We start from the raw sequence: 20,625 nt of genomic DNA on the forward strand, positions 1-20,625 counted from the left end.
CATCAACATAGTTTTCTGTTCCATTACTTTACTTACCTTCGTAATAGTAACCTTATACAGTACACCCATTTAGCTGTTCTACAATACTTGAAAGCTCTCGCCCCACCTTATCCTCCATCAATTTTGTATGTATCATATACACTCACCGGCCACTTCATTAGGTACACCTTGCTAGTACCAGGTTGGACCTCCTTTTGCCTTAATTATTTGTGGCATAGATTCAACAAGGCGCTGGAAACATTCCTCAGAGATTTTCCATATTTTTCCATATTGTCATCAGAGCATCACGCAGTTGCTGCAGATTTGTCGGCTGCACATCCATGATGCAAATCTCCCGTTCCATCCCATCCCAAAGGTGTTCTATTGGATTGAGATCTGGTGATTGTGGAGGCCACTGGAGTACAGTGAACTCATTGTCATGTTCAAGAAATCAGTTTGAGATGATTTGAGCTTTTTTGAGATGGCACGTTATCCTGCTGGAAGTAGCCATCAGAAGATGGGTACACTGTGGTCATAGTGGGGTGGACATGGTCAGCAACAATCCTCAGGTAGGCTGTGGCGTTTAAACGATGCTCAATTGGTACTAAGGGGCCTAAAGTGTGCCAAGAAAATATCCCCCACACCATTACAGCACCACCACCAGCCTGAACCATTGATACAAGGCAGGATTGATGTTGTTTACGCCAAATTCTGACCCTACCATCTGAATGTCACAGCAGAAATCAAGACTCATCAGACCAGGCAACATTTTTCCAATCTTCTATTGTACAATTTTGGTGAGCCTGTGCAAATTGTAGCCTCAGTTTCCTGACAGGAGGGGCACCTGGTGTGGTCTTCTGCTGCTGTAGCCCATCTTCAAGGTTCAAAGTGTTGTGCGTTTAAAGATGCTCTTCTGCATACCTTGGTTGTAACGAGTGGTTATTTCAGTTACTGGTGCCTTTATAACATCTTGAACCAGTCTGGCCATTCTCCTCTGACCTCTGGCATCAACAAGGCATTTCCTGCCCAACGAAGTGCCGCTCACTGGAAATGTCATCTTTTTCGGACCATTCTCTGTAAACCCTAGAGATGGTTGTGAGTGAAAATCCCAGTAGATCAGCAGTTTCTGAAATACTCTGACCAGCCCGTCTGGCACCAACAACCTGGCCACGTTCAAAGTCACTTAAATCACCTTTCTTCCGCATTCTGATGTTTGGTTTGAATTTAAGATCCTCTTGTCTTGACCATGTTTACATTCCTAAATGCATTGGGTTTCTGCCAAGTGATTGGCTGATTAGATATTTACTTTAACGCGCAGTTGAACCGGTGTACCTAATGAAGTGGCCGGTGAGTGTATACACCATGTTATGCTTGTATGTATTGTGTACATTTACCACATATCTGTTAGCATGCTCGTCTTGATACGTGTATGATTTATTCTACCATGTTCCTGATTGTTTCCCCTCCCCTTCTGCCACGAGCCCCACCCACCCCCTCTTTTTCTGTCTCTACCCAGCCAGCCTTATAGCAGATGGGCCCCCCCTTATGTGCCACGGTTCTGTTTACGGTTTCTTCCTGATAAACAGGGAGTTTTTCCTTGCTCCTGTCACCTTTGTGCCTGCTCTAAGGGGGTTTCAAGCCTGCGGGTCTGCCTTGAGACAATTGTATTGTTTTGGTGCTATATAAATCAAATTGAAATGAATTAATAGTAGGTACACGTCTTTTCATTTGTTCATTTTCTGGTGCTGTTTCATGGGTAGTCCAGACATCTCTCCACTTCGATCGTCTGTCCTCAATAAGCCACAGGCATTGATAGAGAGCAGCAGAACCTTGGTATCACTCCACATGATGCACGTCCATTTTCTCATGTATATTTTCATTCTCTTTCAGCTTTTGGAGGGGAGCTTCCTTGCCCAGGTCAGTCATGAGACGGACGGTCTTATTTTCCAGCCTATGGGGGTGAGTGAGCTGTTGCATACTGTACTAGTCACTGTGATCGACCTTTCTGTTGCATACTGTACTAGTCACTGTGATCGACCTTTCTGTTGCATACTGTACTAGTCACTGTGATCGACCTTTCTGTTGCATACTGTACTAGTCACTGTTGCATACTGTAATAGTTACTGTTGCTCAAGTGCATACCTTTCTTGTGATCCATTCTCCACCACTCATTTCACAATCTTTTCTTGGCCCTTTTGACTGTGTCTACTGATGGCTTTGGGGTTGGGATTTGAACAATGACCCTGTTAAGGGAGCAGAGCAGATCTGAAAAAACTTTAGTCTAATGGGTTCACACTACTGATTTTTTAATTCATTTAAATATTGATTTGCAGTTTTTCCTCCTTGGTGCCATGTTTGAGAAATGCTGATATCCCATATTTGGGGAGAAAATGTGAGGCCACCATTGCTTTAGAAAAATGTTCAATGCATTAAAGGAAAATGGATTGCAAATGGACTGCTTCACAGGCCAGTGTATTTCTAAGAGTGTAGGTTTAATCAAGGAACCAAAAAAGGATTCAAACTGATAAGGAGGATTCATTAAGAATTCCTCATCGATACAATCTTATCAAAACCCACCAACCCTCTGCATGTGTGAGCATGGCTGCCTTAATGTGAAGTTTCAAAGAAAAAGGAAAGATAATTAACACTTGTCTCATAGTAGCGGAGTAAGTGTATCAGCATTCTGTCTGCAATCATGTCTGTTAGACTAGTCTTTTTCCAAATATGTGAGGTATTGTTGATAATAGAGAGGGATTTTGAAAAGCAACATTTAGGGAATGCTTGATCCATATGGCCTTTTCAGTCATTCTATTAAATCAGCATATTAACTAAAATTGACTGAAATTGAAGATTTGTTTTTTTGTCTGTAGTTAGCAAGTCTTTCGGATTCGCTCTTTGGTATCACTGAAAGTTTTATGAGGACACAAAGTACTTTAGTAGTTCTTTTTAACTGGCGTAATCCATGTCTGAGGTCTGAGAGGCTGACCGGTCAAAAGTTCAAGGCCCTTTTCCAGCCCGAGCAACTAATCTGTTTTCCTAGTGGTGTGTGCTCCGACTAAACTCTCACTCTCCATCTCAGCCGGCCCACAAGACCTACCCAAAAATATTTCACCCAAAAAGCACAGGGCACCCCCCCCCCCATATCCCTGTCCACACCCCACCCGTCCCTGTCCCCCTCCCTATCCAGAATCTCTATGGCCACTTTAACACCATCAGCAACAGCCTTGTCCTTTTATCTCCCCTGGCAATATAGAGCACAGAATGTTCAGCGAGCACCACTGATGGCAGGGCACGTGTGCAAAACATTGATTAGATTGTGTGAAGTGTTCAGGGCCCCTGCTATTGCAGAGATGGTACTGACAGCTGCTCTGAGAACAAGCTGGGAATCAAGTTTTATTCACCTTATGGGGTAAACGTGTAGTAGAATCTGCTGCCTGTGGCACGTCAACTACAGCCTTCCCCCAGGGCTCTTATTATCACTAGAAAGCTAGCTCTACTTAATATTAAATTGCTAGCCAAGATACATCAATGAGTGTAGTAGCAGGGGCGGTTTTAGCAAATTGAAGGCCCTGGGCAAAGAAACATTTTGAAAAAAAAAATCCACCCCACCAAAGCACCAATCCCCTCCAACCCCACACCCACCCAGACAGACACACACTTAATGAACAATGTTATGTGAAACTGACATTTATTGGGAATAGTTGACTTTAACAACTAAACAATTGTAAATTATTTGAATTATGAGGTTTTGAGTGCAGTGTAATAGTAGTGTAACTTTTTGATTACCTTATCAAAATAATATGACTTTTGATTAATTCTTTATACTTCTAATGAATGTTTTCAACTGAAAGTTCCGAATTTGTACAGGTCCTGTTTTAACTATTTCAATTCTCTCTCTATCTGTTAATTTGTCACACCATAATGCTGGGTCTTCACTGATCACTGTATGCCATTGCTGTTACTCGCATTGGTGACATCACTGCTCTCGTTATCATCCAGCTGTGCTTGAGCAGTGATGATGCCCATGGCAGTATCATGCGCGTCGTCAGTGCAGTGTCCCGGATATGGGCAGCTGTGGCATAGACATCTATATATGACTATGAGCTGTGGTACATGATGGCTCACCGTTTGTAGAAGCAAGGCAGGCGGGGTTAGTTGGTGCTGTAGTAGATGTTTGTCTGCTGCTGCTAGCATTAGCTAAACTTGGCTCAGCAGCACTTGAAACATTATCAGATGAACTTGAAACATTCTCAGAAATTTCTTCCACTTTCACGGACAAATGCTTGATTGGAAATATTGTGTTACCTTAGGTAATTTCTCCCTGAACTTCTCATCCTTCATTTCCTCTTTTCTTTTCTCACTGCCACTTAAAAATCGTTTCATGCTTAACTTTGCAACCACACACGCCATTCCACGACAAATTGTCCGTGACAGAAACGTCACTTGACCTGGAATATTTTTTCCCATGATGGATTTAAGATACATTTTAGGCTGATACATAAAATTAAATAATCGTGTTTTCATGCTTATTAAGAATTATCGTTCGTTTGCAATGACAAAAGATTTATTTAAATTCTTTAAAAAATGTATTAAAAAACACTCGGAAGTACGACAAGGCCCCCCTGATGGCAACTGCCCGCCTTTGCCCAATGGAACGCACCGCCTCTGGTTACATGACCTGGAATCAAATGTTCCATGATGGATTTAAGATACAATTTAGCTATAAAGAATAGAATTAAAGAATTGTGTTTTCATGCTTATTATGAATTGTCATTCGTTTGCAATGACAAGTAGTGCTGATAGTTAGGAGAAGATACATCAATGACAAGTAGTGCTGAGGGTTAGGAGAAGATACATCAATGGGTGTAGTGGTGCTGAGTTAATAACATACATAACAAAATTGTATTACCTGACATTTAAATGTGTAATGCATAAATACTCAGCCAGCTATGGCAAGAAAACAGAAAACGTCACTTACAATGGGTAGCTTCACAATATTGACTTGTAGCATGAGCCTCATATTTAGCATTATCTTAAAAGGCCAACAAAATAACTGCAACACTAAGACTCTGTAATGAAACTACAGCCATAGGAAGCATCTTTAGATTCAAAGTATTATATTGCAGTAAATCTTACTGCAAAACAATACGCTCAGTCATTAGTTGGATTTGTATGGATCTGCATTTGTATATTATTTCTCTGTCAGCTCGGTAGCTAATATGGCAGCCATGGGAATATTTTTGTCTTCATTGTTTTGAGCAGTGTAAGCATACAACACTTCATTTTCAGAGCAGATATACATTTTTTTTTAACATATCTCTGGCATATACCAGTCTTGTTTTTTTTTTACATTTCTCTGGCATATACCACTCTTGTGTTTTGTACTGCTGAAATCTACTGGAATCATGATGGGTGGGTGTTTTCATTAAAACTGAGAGTCTGATGGGTAAAGTAGCAACTAGAGCAACCAAAACTGGGACAGAGATAATGTGTTGCGGAATCAATCATGCTACATGATTAACAAGGTGGGTGTATTCTCAGTTCACATTAACTTGTGTTCCACAGATTTAATACACATTACATATAACTCATTTACAATAGACCCACCATGATCAGATAATGAGGACAAAAGAATTATCTAAGAATTGTCAAGATGAAGTTAATAGCTTTCAATCTAGAACAGGAGACGGAACAAAGATTTTAATCCACCTTGAAGCACTGGCTGTACATTTGATCAAAAAGTTAAAAAGGTGAATCTACCAAGATCATCTACCACATTTGGTATTTGTAGGACCACCTACAACACCATGTAAGTCTTAAAGCACATCAGTTGAAATGAGGAGATACTGTCCCTACATCAGCAAACTTCAGGTCTTCACATATCTGGCCCATTTGGAGGAGTGTCTTGAGGCTATACCCCTCTAAGAAAAGACATTTTTGAAGACTTTATGGTCTGATAGGTTGGTGAAGTTAAGCCCTTTGGCCTGAAAGCAAAATCTTGTGGTTGCCACAGTAATTGTAGCCTAACACCTGGATAACAAATTTCTTTTTTTGTGGTTTCTAGTTTTAAAGGTGTTGTCCTTGATTAGAAGCCATTGCTGAAAAGAGGGCTGGATGTGATTGGCTTTGAGAAAACATGTCAACACTCTTTCACCAGCATCAATTACTATGCGTTAAAGTTTCTCTTTCATTCCATCAAAATAATCACACTATCATGTCTCGTTTCACATGAGAAAGATGGTGATTTGTTTAATGAGTTTTATTATAGTGGTGGTCAAATCTAATGAATCTTCTTATCAGAAATGTTATGGGGACATTTGTGTTTGATTAATGACACGAGAAATTATAGCTTATGACCGAGGCCAATTGTCTTTATTGATTGGTTTCATTTTAGGGTAATTAAAATATACAGTTATGTGCACTGAGATTTGAATGTTTAATGTAAATATTCACATCGTAGTTTACTGCTCTTTTCTTGAACTGTTATTTAGTTTGCTGACGCCAACTATCCTTCCATTTGGTCCAATAAAGAGATGCAGAGGGAGGATGGCCTGGTTGCTGGGCTACTCCACTGACGGATTAGACCTATTAGTTTCTCATTCAAGGGTGCTAATTCATGTGTCACTTAGGCTATTAATATCACCATACTAATTTCCTGCAGCTCAATCTCCAGATGCAGCAGTGATGATGGTGCTATTTTCTAGCCTGTTTCCAACCCCTTCCTGTTGCCAGATATAAATACCATCGATGTGTGGTCCTTCGCTTGTTGCTATTCGCTAGTTATTTCCTAAAACGTTGTCTTGAGGGGATGCAGTCCCTCTGTGTTGTACGTACAGAGAGCATGTCGGAGCTTAGTGTTCTGTCCCTCAGAGAAACTGGCATTGCTTGTAACATCAGTCATGAATAATGATCTGAGTAATCAGACTGATTCTCCCCATGGTGCCAGGAATAATGCAGGGGCGTATGCTATTTGTAATGCAGGGGCGTATGCTATTTGTAATGCAAAAATCTCAGAACAAGGTAGATTTCTACTCCTTCTTCTTTGACTTTCTAATACTACTTTTATTGGATTCACATTCAGTCCCTTGAAGACTGCCTCAGCTGCCGTTGGTTCCCAAATGCTGCTAGAGTTGTTACAGTTTCTCCTTCCATAATGAAGCCTATTCAAAAATCAAACAAGTATTTTTTTTAAAAAGAAAGTTGCAACAAAAGACCATTGTTATAGATGAGATGATTAGAGGTCTGCTCAGAATAGCAAAGACGACTGAAAAGGTTCACCTTGCTCAGTGCTGAGGGAGTGAGAGTTTAGATGGTAGCAGTACTACAAATATGGCCTCCATTTCCCCCAGGCTGACGGTTTGGACAGGCCTGGAGCACAGATAGCACCAGACTGTAAACATCTGCAAATCTACAGACAAGACAAGCCTCAAAAGTTCAAATATTGTTCCAAATTGATGTCCCTGTCTCCCAGAAACTGGCGAGTTTGGAGGCAGTGTCGTTTGTCCTTTTGATTGGAACTACCCAATTTCTGCCCATGAGAAATAGGATGAAGAAGTGAAGTTTTGTCTCCCTTTTAATCTTCAGTTGTGCATAAGGCAAATTGTGCCAGAGTATTCTCAGTAAGTGCACCATAGATTTTGTTAGGGAATGGGAGTTTTTTTGCCATCCATACATCATTACCTGGTAATGTTAGACAGAACTGTTGACATATGTGGCCAATTAGGAGCACACTCTTCCCTCAGGACCATAACAATATACCTGTCCAGATCCCTGTCAGATAGCAGCTCCTATTAAATAGCACCGTCAGACTCGCACACACCCAACAGCACATACTGGAGTTATTCACCTGGGTATCTTGTTACAATGAAGATAAATTGTCATTTGGGATGTTTCTTACTTTTTTTGAAGACATAGTTAATGTGTACATGACTTATACACTTGTATGTAATGATTGCATTGATGAATATACAGAATTTCACACATTTCACAAAATAATGTCTGTAGAGGAATGTATGTTCTTTTTCCCATGTTATTGGTGAGAACGTCGAGAACCACAATGCTATTTCCCATGTTATTGGTGTGAACGTCGAGAACCACGGTGCTATTTCCCATGTTATAGGTGAGAACGTCGAGAACCACGGTGCTATTTCCCATGTTATTGGTGAGAACGTCGAGAACCACGGTGCTATTTCCCATGTTATTGGTGAGAACGTCGAGAACCACGAGGCTATTTCCCATGTTATTGGTGAGAACGTCGAGAACCACGAGGCGGAGGCGGAGTCCCAGTATGTAAAAATAATGGTTGTGATTCATTGTTTTGACCTCTACTCAACCATACAACCACTGTCTCTAACCTATATATAGAACTTAATAATAATAATAACAATGATAATAATAATAATATTAATGATAGTCATTTATTTATTTATATAGCACCTTTCTAGCTGAGTCCACGGTGCTTTACAGGACAGGAAATAACAAAAAATACAACAAAAGAAGAATTAGTAAATGAACAGACAGACAGAAAAATGCATCTGGTTTATGTACAATAAAATATAAATGAAAATATAATGGATAAGCACAAAAGTTTATGTCAATCAGAGTTAAGTTAACAAAATGTAATTAAAGTAATCCAAAAATAGTCCTCAAGGAGGAAGGAGCTCTGACATCATAGGGAAGGCTGTTCCAGAGTTTAGGGGCTGAAACTACAAAAGAGCTGCACTATTGATGCTCTTGGAATAAGCTCACTCTGAATTAGTTGTGTGCGACATGTCATGTGGAGATAGATTGATGTTAATTTCAGCATTAGTCAAATAACTAATGAATGTCAGCGGTACAGATGGCTGGATGGCGAATCATCACAGGCTCCAGATGGGGATCTGTGTGTCTTATTTACAGAACTTCAACCACCCCAGTTCCTTACAAAAATGCTGAACACTGTCGTTGTCTATCTCACAAAATACTGAACACTGTTGTTGTCTATTTTTGTTATATTTGTTGTAACAAAATCTGATTGGCGCTCTGATTCACCATGCTCCAGTCCAGTGTGACACACTTTTACTAGAGAATGTTTTCAGTAGTTAACGGGAACAGCCCGCGGGTCAGCCCACTCATTTGTAGCTCTGTCACAAGTTCATTTGAACATCAGAACAAACTTGGTGAATTGATGTGCAGGTGTACGGTCAAAAAAATGTGATTACTTCATAGGTGTGCAATATAAAATATCAAAATGTCATCGTCATTCTAAAGAACACGTCACAATAGGAAATCCAAGTAAGCACAAATACAAATTCTTTCATGCGTTGACAATTAGTAATGGGTAAAGATCTTCTAGAGAGTTCCAATCATGCACTTCAGTAGTCTGTGCCCTTGCTATTTTAAATGGCAGCACAACACTAAAACAGCTGGCATTTGCTGTACATGAGAACACACAGAATTTTCCTTAGATACAAAATGTGACAGTTACATTGAATTATGCTTATAAGCATTGTTGTATGTCGACGTGGCTGATTGTGACATCAGTTTCTTTAGTAATGGTAGGAGTTCTGCAGCATATTTACATTAATCCTTAGTAGCTTTCTCTATTTCAGATGTTATATATTATTAAGGGCACAGCTTTAACCTGAGTTAAACTTTAACCATAAGAAATCATTTCATTCTAAACGTGTGCTCTGTCCTGTCACATCATGCTTCATGAGTACAAATTACATCCTTTGTGCCCTCTTGTTCATGTAACTGTTCTTCAAACCTGACAGCCCTCCTACCTAATAGAAGACAGCTTTTCATAGCTAAACAAGAGAGTGTTTTACACTCCCACCTCCTGCCAATGAAAAGATGTCCTGAGCACACAGAGACCTTGGGCTTTCTGCGTTTTGTATGTATAAATGCCTCCTGGCTGATTTGTGTTTGTGGGTAATGGCAGCGGTTGAAAAGAGATGTGAAGGCCATCTCCTACACTCAGAGCCTGCTCAGGCAGAGGGGGGAGCGTGTCCTCTCACGGCCCCCTTCCCGTGGAATGGGCATGGTCACACGGACAAAAACAAAAAGAGTTTCAGTCAAATGTGCCCACCCTAAAAGACCACAACCTTGCCATGTCTGATATTTCATTTCAGTCCTGCTCAAATTGTGGGCAGTTCATATAAAATAACATGAAGCCGACAATTCTGTGTCGTGTTTGTCACACAATGGATGTCCTTCAACCTCTTTCAGGATTCACAGGAAAAACAAAAAAAAACTAATTTGCCTTTTCTTACTATTTTATCAAGTGTGACAAGCTTTGCAACTCTGTTCAGTTTGCCATGAATATGCAGATGGACAAATATGTGTGAAGTGTGAGGTTGGATATGCAGGCTAGCAAGCATTAGTTTAACAGGGGCATGAGCCTGAAGAAATGGGTATTTGCCTCAGGGGAAAGAATGAATGCTATGGTCAAACAGCACATTGATCCGCACAGTGATAAAAATAAAAATGGAGCCAGTAATCTAATAAACAGCATTCACACGAGGAGGGCCTAGGTGCTGGTTGCTTTGGGGCCAAGTTGAAATATTACATGAAGCTACAATGATGCACAGTGCAGAAACACATGAACCTAGCATATACACAAGGCTTCAAATCAGAACTTCCATTTCATTACCATAGCTCACTCTCTTCAATCAATATAGACATGCTCTTGGAATGAAATGTACTTTTTGCCTTCAATAGTGTTCAGAGTACAGAAAATGTGTTTTGCTCCTTTAAGAGCAGTCAGTCCTGGTGCTGTTGCTTAGTTACAGGGGATATAACGTGACTTGTCTCTTCTATTTACACAGAAGAATTTATGGATCTACCAAAAGTCGGTGTATTTTGGTCTGTCTGTGTTGGAAATGTCACTTCCACCCCATGTTTGCCTTTAGCCTCTGCTGTCCCCGTCATGTTTGACATGTTCGCAGATCTGGGCTGTTGCATCTCTAACCCTGGATTTAGACTCACGGGGAAGCCGTGGCCCAGACCCAGGGGCCAAACTGACCTCATCACTCATTCTGATGTTAAACTGAGAGTGAACACCAGTCTCGAAGGGATGGCTATGAAGAAGTATTGATGCATTGAAAACTACCTCGAAGTGTAATTTCATACCTGATATCTTGCCCTATCTTCTGTCTTCTCTGTTTGTCTTCAGAAATACAAGGCTGGTCGATGTGACAACATCCTGAAGTGGAAGCCACCCAGTCACAACTCGGTCGACTTTCGTCTGAAAATCACCAAAGTTGGTGGTGAGGGGTGAGTCACTATCACAGGGGAAGCTCTCTTCCAACAGTCTCTTTATGACACACACACACACACACACACACACACACACCGAGCCTGCTTTACATGCTGCAGGAGTCAAACATCAAACCACACGCAGAGCGTGAATGTGCTCACTTTGAAGCATGTTTTTTTTAAACACAAAAATAAACACTTGAAGTAGGGATCTATTTTCAGACATTGCCATCCTTGGGGCTCCTCATTCTTGAGAAGACCCTCACTTGTGCTCAGCGCAGACTAGCAGTAGACCCCCAGTAACATGTGTATCAATGCAGCTCTGAATGGAAGGAAGAACATGGAGATGTTGTGGAAAGTAAACGAGAAAGAAACGAAAAGAAAAGAGTTGTTCACAAAAGTACTCCAAATAAATGACCACTCGCTGTATGTATGTATGTATCGGTGTTGTCCTGCCCATGAAGTCTTTGTACACTACGTATGTTTTTGTGTGTGAATGAGTAGTCTAAAATGTATTATAATATATGTGTGTAGTTTGTAGGGTGAGCTACTTATTGGTTTCTGGCTTTGTCAAGACCTGAAAGAGGTAGCAGTTTTTGTCAAGACCTGAAAGAGGTAGCAGTTTTTGTCAAGACCTGAAAGAGGTAGCAGTTTTTGCACGATCCTGCTTTGCGCTGTATGTGCTTTTCAAGGTCTCCTCTGGCTGATGATTGCTTCCTCTGCAGGCTGTGCAGTATGTAATAAACCATATTCTCTCAACTTTCAGGTCTATGAAATATCTCTACACTTTCAAACTTAAAAACAAGGCCTTCAGTTAATTGATTGAGTCTTGTCGAGATGCTCCTTGGCTGGTCATTTATTTTACATGTAATTTATTCTGAGCCGGAGCTATTGAGGGGAACATAAGAAAATAAACGTAGTACAGTGCCGTGCTCTGCCATCAGTTTTCCCGGTAAAGTTGATTTGGTATATCATGCTTGCCCCCGGAACTTGAGCTATTTATGTGCTGCATTTGTTGATTTGATACTCTGAAGTCTCAGTAAACAAATCAGTTCCCTATCTCACTTGACAAGCACTACATCTGTAGACCGTTAAGACTTGTGCACCCATCATGACCTTAACTCTGCAGTGCGTACCTACTAGATAGGGCTGAGTGAGATCAGAGATCAGATATATGTTGGAAACTGCATAACTGACCTTTCACCTCCCCTGCATGTTCTATTTAGTTCCACATATGTGTGCGGTCTGGGAAACAATGTTCATTTATATCAGATTGAAACGCATGTTCACGTGATATACTGGACCTGTTTGTCTCTCCCCAGTCATTTAGATAGGAACCTGATCTTGTTTGCCTGAAATAGCTACCTGGAGGTGTTGCCAAGGTGGCTGCCAAGTGGCGAGACTTGCCTATAAGGACTTTTTTTTTCCTTTTTTTTATAGTGGTATGGACAATGTACGATTTCAGTCCATTTTCTTCTGTCTACAAAAACTTAAGGCAAGACATGATTCAAAAATAGTTTCCTTTATTAAAACTATACGTCGTTCCATATGTGCCAGATCGCCCAGCTCTAGGCTACAAATACATTTTAGTATTTACAACCAGCAATACCAAGAAAGGTCAGTAGGTGGCAATGCCACTCTATCTGACTCAGAGCTGTAAATAAATATTAGTATTTACATTATTTACGGCTCTGATCTGACTACAATAAATACAGCGCTATCACATGTAAAAATTAAATAAAGATGGTTTTGGTATTGATATTGACTGTATTGCTAAATCTTTTAATAAGCTACAAGAGGTTACTATGACTTTGTGTGGTGACTGATCTAACAGAAAGACATTTAGTCTACTCTACTGTTACCGTCGTAACTCTGTGGTAACTCCGGAGAAGTGCTGCCGCTGGCGTTTAAGTGACAACAGCCGAAGTACTAATCTCGATTTTGCAGAAATTCAATTCTTGAAATTCAGGCCTTTTTCATTGTTGACAAACAAAAACTGGAATGAGGTATATCGCCCAGCCCTACTACTAGCCTGTACCCCTCTCCCAGGGCTTTCACACAGAAAAGGCTCACATCATAGTAGTTTGTTCTTCTGAAACATTTCCTTTTCAAGGATCCATTGGAAGGATTTTTCTCTGCCTCCCCCTCCATCTTTTTAAACTATGCTTCAAAGCCCTTTTCTGAAAGTAAAGCGATGCTAGGCGATGTGAGACCGTCTTTCCCAGACGAGAGAAGCTGAAGAAGTGCCTGCTGAACTGAGCTGAGCTGCCCACACATCATGGACCCCTGCTCCTCATCTTTAGATCCGTCTGGCTTCGGCTTTATCCACTTTATCAAATAAGCTTTGAAAAAACTGGAGAGTGAAGACAAAAGTGTGAGATGTTACTTTGAGACTTTTAGGCGTGATCTTCCTGTAGTGGCCCTTTTGAAAATGTAAATAGACACTTGTCACACAGCTCAATGGTTTGCAAATGGCGGAGTGGAAACTGTACGCTTTTTTTGTGATGCAGAATTTCACCCTGCATTCATTCTTCTCATAAGTGAATCTGACATGATTCATTAGCATGAAAGCAACATAGTCCTGCTAACTTTCCAACAGCAGTAATCAGTTGGTGTCCCTGGAAGGCAGCGTGTCCCTCAGGGTCTCCTCGGGGACGTGGGTTTGCTATTGGAATAGATTTTGCTCCTTTCTCCTGTCCCTCCAGTCATGTCTGCAGCCCTCTGCCAGGTGCTGATGGCTTGTGGTGTGTAGACCGTGTGATTGGTGCAAACAGCTGCCCCTGGGCTGGACACCTACTGCAGATTTATCAGCTCCTAAGCAGGACTCACACCTTGAGCCTCGTGTCCCCTGTAGCACTCTCTCTCTGTCACACACACACACACACACACACACACACACACACACACACACACACACACACACACACACACACACACAGAGAAACCCTTAATCATAAGCAGCTGCTCCACATCCATCTGGCACCATTACACCTGCCTGTCCTCCTCCCTTACTCGCTCTCGCTCTCGCTCTCTCTCTCTCTCTCTCTCTCTCTCTCTCTCTCTCTCTCTCTCTCTCTCTCTCTCTCTCTCTCTCTCTCTCTCTCACACTCACACTCACACTCACACTCACACTCACTCACTCACTCACTCACTCACTCACTCACTCACTCACTCACTCACTCACTCACTCACACACTCACTCACACACTCACTCTCTCACACTCACACACTCACACACTCACACACTCACACACTCACACACTCACACACACACACTCACTCACTCACTCACTCACTCACTCACTCACTCTCTCTCACACACTCACTCACACACTCACTCTCTCACACTCACACTCACACACTCACACACTCACACACACACACACACACACACTCACTCACTCACTCACTCACTCACTCACTCACTCACTCACACTCTCTCTCACACACACACACACACACACACACACACACACACACACAGGAGAACAAAGCACATGAAACACATGAGCTGTAGCCCAGAGCTACTGTATCTTTGTGTCGTGGATGTCTTGTTTTATGTCTGCCATTTCACATCTGCCACCCCCAGTCCATCTTCATGTTTTGTTTTGTTATGTGTATCTGGGACCATTTGTCATAAAAGCTCTCTCGCCGTCTTTCCAGGAGCTAGATACAAAATGATGTACTAAAACGCAGTGCAGCAGCGGTTTGAATATTGCAGATTTTCATCCATTAACATGATTAGTAGCTGTTTGTTTGCTGGCTGGTGCAGACTGTTGATGCAGAGTGGGCTGTTGATGCTGCCTGACTCTGTGAATCAGTGAATCGTGTCCAGGCAGTTTCTTGTCCAGTGTTTATTCAGTCTCATCCTCAAAATGGTGGTGGCACACAGTTCAGCCTTTCTGAATGGACACTCTCAATGGGTCTGCTGCTGTTTTGGACCTGGTTTGCTCCCTCTCTCCACGGTCATGCCCAGGTGTTTAGTTAGCTGGTTTGGACCTGGTTTGCTCGGTCTCTCCACGGTCTTCCCCAGGTGTTTAGTTAGCTGGTTTAGACCTGGTTTGCTCGGTCTCTCCACGGTCATGCCCAGGTGTTTAGTTAGCGAGTGTCGCTCCATGTGTTCTGGCCCCCTTCACCACACAATGACTGCCACTGGTCGTTAAGTCATGTCCCAAAAGCGAACACACCTGGACTCCTGCTGAAGCATTGCAGATGCAGTTCAGGTCAGGGTGAGAAGTGAAATGGCACCTCTGTCAAACATCATCAACACTTGATTGCACAAACCCACTCTCATTCACGTCGGGCAACACCTTTTGCACCTCAAGGTTATATTGTGAAAACATGATGACATTCTAAAATGATTTGAAATGAGCCAGTCTGAATTGAAGGTAGGAAAGGAAAATGAATTAGTAATAAATCAGTAACTAGATTTGAGCAGAACAGAAATCACCACCTCATTTGTCTAGGTTAGAGGAGGACTAAAAAACAGAACATCATTTTTTTTGTTTAAATCATTTTATTTTTAACAGATCCTAGGTGCTTGCCTACCTACATTGCGGATCTTATCTAATCACATGGCGTTTTAACATAGTCAAGCTATAGTCCTTTGACATCAATTTGGGTCATTTGAAAGCAGAATTTCAGAGTTTGAGTTTCACAAACATAGATTTAGCTGTGGATAGTAGGGGCAAATGCAAGGCCACATATAATTCACACATAATGTATCTCTGAGACATTAACTTGAGACAGTTGAAATGATATAGATCATTGACGTTTAAGGGCATTGAGTTTTGTCGGAAACTGTTAAGGGGGTGTTGTCTGTTATTGCCAGGTGCTTGGTTTCCAGATGCCACTTCAATTTGCATTTGATTTGATACCGTCATCAGCTAACACATTACCACACACTGGGCGCAAGGCTCAGATGTTTCACTGAAACCAAATGACAAGTAACTGTCTTGCTTGTGGCAGAAGGGGAGGGAAAACAATCAGGAACATGGTAGATAAAATCCTACACGTATCAGAATGAGCATGCTAGCATACATGTGGTAAATGTACATTTGGGTAAACAATTAACCGTAGGTAATATGGTCACTTTATCAGAATCAGTATTAGCATAATATGATTTAGAAGAGGGGAGGCTGACCGGCGAACTGTATGGGAATTTAGTTTATGTTTAGTTTTGATGAGTTATGTTTCATTCTGGTTGGATGAGGCTTTAAGTTAGGATAGCAAGGGTAGCAAGATACACAACAGTTATGTATTTTGTATGTTTTGAAATTGTAGTTGGTTTGTACGCACGTTCCACATCACATCAAAGGACATCCACAATCTGAGTCACAGCCACTGAAATACGCGATATCATGATTTGATTCATTTCAGTTTATTTGCATATGTCTTCACGTTGCGCCTACTGTTGATGGTAATTTGGAAGGAAGGGATCATGGTTGAAGCCCTAAACAAGGCGCTTCGTCACCGTTCCTGAGTCACCCTATGTGGTTAATGGGAGTGTTATGTGAACTTTCCAAACCACTTATTTCCTCCTCCCCTTCTAAAGCTTTGCTGGAGGCCTGTGGATGGTCTTTAAAACAATGAGGGTTAGAGCTTTCTCTCTCTCTCTCTCTCTCTCACACTCTCTCTCTCTCTCTCATCTCTCTGGGAGTGTATGGGGTATAATTAATGGCCAGCTGCAAGACAAAAGCCCCCTTAGCCCACCCGTCCACCCCCAGCCACTGGCTGTGAGACCAATGGAGCTGCTAATTTTGATACTGAAATGGCGCCTCTCACTGGGAGACCACATTAGGCTGGTGCTCACTAGTTTAACTACAAGCCACAATGAACAGATATGACTAGTGGCATGGCACAATGTGACATGCAGAGTACATAAAGGTAGGGGAGGGGAAGATAGATAGATAGATAGATAGATAGATAGATAGATAGATAGATGGTTGGATGGATTACTTATTGATCTCCAGATTGCAGTGTTGCAGCAGTTATTCTCACAAAGCACACATAACTTACACAAAACACACAATGAGGTAGGTACGAAAACACACTATTTACAAATATATATATATATATTAGTGCTGTCAGTTTAACGCGTTATTAACGGCGTTAACGCAAACCCATTTTAACGCTGTTAATTTTTTTATCGCGAGATTAACGCGATTTTTTTTTATAATAATTTTTTATTTTTTATTTTTTTTAGATTAACATTCCTTTTGGCCTCGCAGACTGTGTAGTAGGCTAACGTTACGGTTTGAGTGAATGGTGAGCGCGATACGGCGAAATGGATGATAAAAAGCTTCTGAATGGAAAGTTTACTTTTAAAAGTTGTGTTGTGCAAAAGAAGCGAGCTTCACTGTTGTCTGAAAATGTCAACAGGCAGCTGGCTGAAAGCAAAGAAGTAGTAGGCTTACCTTTTATTGGTAACCTAACTGTTACAGTTCACTGTTTCTGAAATAAGAGGCCTGCTATGTTCCCAGCAAACTTGGAAAAAAGAAAATATTAAGCCATGGTTTAATTGCACTATAGGCTGAGTCCTTGTTTACCTGAAATGTGCACTTTATAATTTTATTTTGTACCGCCCTGTTTGGCAATGTTGGTTTTCAATAAAAAAAAAACATTTGCATAAAGCAAGCCAATCCACTTTTCAATGTTGATAAGGGCATTAAAATTAAAATAAAATGATGGAAAAAATAAATAAACGAAGGGACATTTAGAATAGATAAAAATTTGCGATTAATCGCGATTAATTTTGAGTTAACTATGACATAAATGCGATTTATCGCAATTAAATATTTTAATCGTTTGACAGCACTAATATATATATATTTATTAACCGACTATACTACTTGGTAAAATAAATAGAATGAATGTGCATGGCCACAATGTGCAATGTCTCCTCTCCCGGCACAGAGGGGAGTCATTATATATTGTGACTGCGGAAGGGCAGGAATGACCTCCTGTAGCGGTCCTTATTACAGCGGAGCCCAAGGAGCCTCACACTGAAAACACTGTCTGACAAGTAGTCTATGCAGGGGATGGGAAGTGTCGTCCATTATGTTGTATGTTGAGCAGTATGATTGTGTACATTATGTTGAGGAGTATGTTTGTGTACATTATGTTTGTGTATATTATGTTGAGCAGTATGATTGTGTACATTATGTTTGTGTACATTGTGTTGAGCAGTATGATTGTGTACATTATGTTGAGGAGTATGTTTGTGTACATTATGTTGAGCAGTATGATTGTGTACATTATGTTGAGCAGTATGATTATGTACATTATGTTGAGGAGTATGTTTGTGTATATTATGTTGAGCAGTATGATTGTGTACATTATGTTTGTGTACATTATGTTGAGCAGTATGATTGTGTACATTATGTTTGTGTACATTATGTTGAGCAGTATGATTGTGTACATTATGTTGAGCAGTATGATTATGTTGAGCAGTATGATTGTGTACATTATGTTGAGCAGTATAATTATGTACATTATGTTGAGCATTGTTGTTTATGTACATTATGTTGAGCATTGTTGTTTATGTACATTATGTTGAGCAGTATACTTATGTACATTATGTTGAGCATGGTTGATTATGTTGAGGAGTATAATTATGTACATTATGTTGAGCATTGTTGATTGTGTACATTATGTTGAGCAGTATAATTATGTTGAGGAGTATAATTATGTACATTATGTTGAGCATTGTTGATTATGTACTAGCAGAACCAAAAGTAGGTCCTTTATTACCTCCACCAAGAAGGTTATGTTTGGTTATGTTCGGTTTGTTTGTTTGTTTTTGTTTGTTGGTCTGTCTCAGGATTATGCAAAAACTAACAGGCTGATTTTCTTGTTTGTATTGGTAGGTTAGTACCGGAGACCATGGGTTTACTGTATGTCGGCAGCTATGACAGGCCCTTTGCACGGATGAAGGTAAGAGAAAAGTGCACGGTTGCACCAGCACGCACACACAGAGGGAGTTCTTGATATTTGTATTACCACTGAAGTTAAGTTCCTTAAAGAGTACAGAAGAAAAGCAACCTGAAGATTTTGGTTGCTTTGGAAAAGTTCCTGGTGTGAATTGGGGTCATGCCACAATGCAAAAGTAATGTCTCATATATCACACTGCAGCTTGCCTCATCACCACGAGCACGCGCACGCACACACACACAGTGCATAGAGAAACAAGTATCAACATGTCGTTGGGACTGAGCCCTGGCTGAAAGGCCTGATGAATATGCACCACTCCGTTTCTGGCCATCCCTTAAGGCTGCTTTGGAAGTCAATAAAAAGGGGGACATGTCTTGTTTTACATTTTACATCAAATTCACGTTTATTTATTTACGTATTTAAAGAACCCAGGGTGTTTTTCAACATGAAGACGTAGCAAGAATTGTACATTGATAGCGTATCAAAATCATAAAATGGACTAAAATAAATGTGGCTACTATATAGTAAAGCAGTAATTCGTCAGAGTAACAATAATGAACATAAAACAACCAAGTTTCTGTATACAAAAGTGATAAAGTTGCAGTTTTTCTTTACCCATTGTTTTTCTTGACTTATGTATTATTAAAAATTACCAATCTTTGTACTCCTAGACCATTGAGCCTTTAACCAACAGACCTGCTTGTGACCACTGTGATGAGTACACTCTGGAAAGGTCCAATAGACAGGTGTCAATGACGAGGACATTTTTAGAATAGATCTCTTGGTTTGTGTGGGTCACAGTGAGGGCCTACTGCACAAGGGGCTTGGAATGGCATTTGCGCCCAACTGTTGTTTTTGTGGATGATGCAGTGATTGTAAGAAAGGTTGGGGAGGAAGTGTGGGGACCGGTCCAGACTGTGTGTGGACCAGAGCCAACGGGGACAGAATGAAGTGGATTTGGATGGATTATGCACCAAGTGTGAAATCAGCATGACGGCCAACCTCTCTATCTTTTCCCACACACACACGTAAACAGACACACAAATACATCCATACATACACAAACACAGTACAGATGGGGCCTAAGCAAACCACTTCCTGGCACCCATTTTAAGTCTGAGACAGCCTGTTCTGTCATCACCTCTGTATATATGTACCATTTAGAATTGTGTGTTTTTATGTGCATGCAATATGAGTGGGTATGTTAAAACTAAAATAAATAAAAAAGGTAATTAGATCGAGAGATATATTGTTCTCAGTTAGATGGCTGTGACGTGGCATCAGACGACCTTAAAGGTTAAAGGTTTTATGTCAAACACATTCATATTCTCTGAGACAGTCCTCTGCCTCCTGTTAGCACAAATGCTTTGTTTGGCCAGAATGTTGAGTTTGTTTCCCTGCTAGTCTGTGTCCAGCTCAGGTGGTGTTAGCCTCTAGTCCTCTGGTGGTGTTGGCCTCTAGTCCTCTGGTGGTGTT

At 40.9% G+C, this 20,625-nt stretch overlaps 1 protein-coding gene across 1 annotated transcript in view; it reads left to right on the top strand.

Annotated features, from left to right (window-relative positions):
* The window catches only part of rngtt (RNA guanylyltransferase and 5'-phosphatase), a 72,044-nt gene that overhangs the window by 49,471 nt on the left and 1,948 nt on the right, over positions 1-20,625 (top strand). The window contains exons 12-14 of the mRNA XM_012836014.3: positions 1,870-1,938; positions 11,135-11,235; positions 19,086-19,152. Of these exons, the coding sequence (XP_012691468.1) occupies positions 1,870-1,938; positions 11,135-11,235; positions 19,086-19,152 (237 nt within the window). The remainder of the gene's footprint in view (positions 1-1,869; positions 1,939-11,134; positions 11,236-19,085; positions 19,153-20,625) is intronic.

This window comes from Clupea harengus, chromosome 15 (assembly GCF_900700415.2).
Source record: "Clupea harengus chromosome 15, Ch_v2.0.2, whole genome shotgun sequence".
Taxonomy (NCBI): domain Eukaryota; kingdom Metazoa; phylum Chordata; class Actinopteri; order Clupeiformes; family Clupeidae; genus Clupea; species Clupea harengus.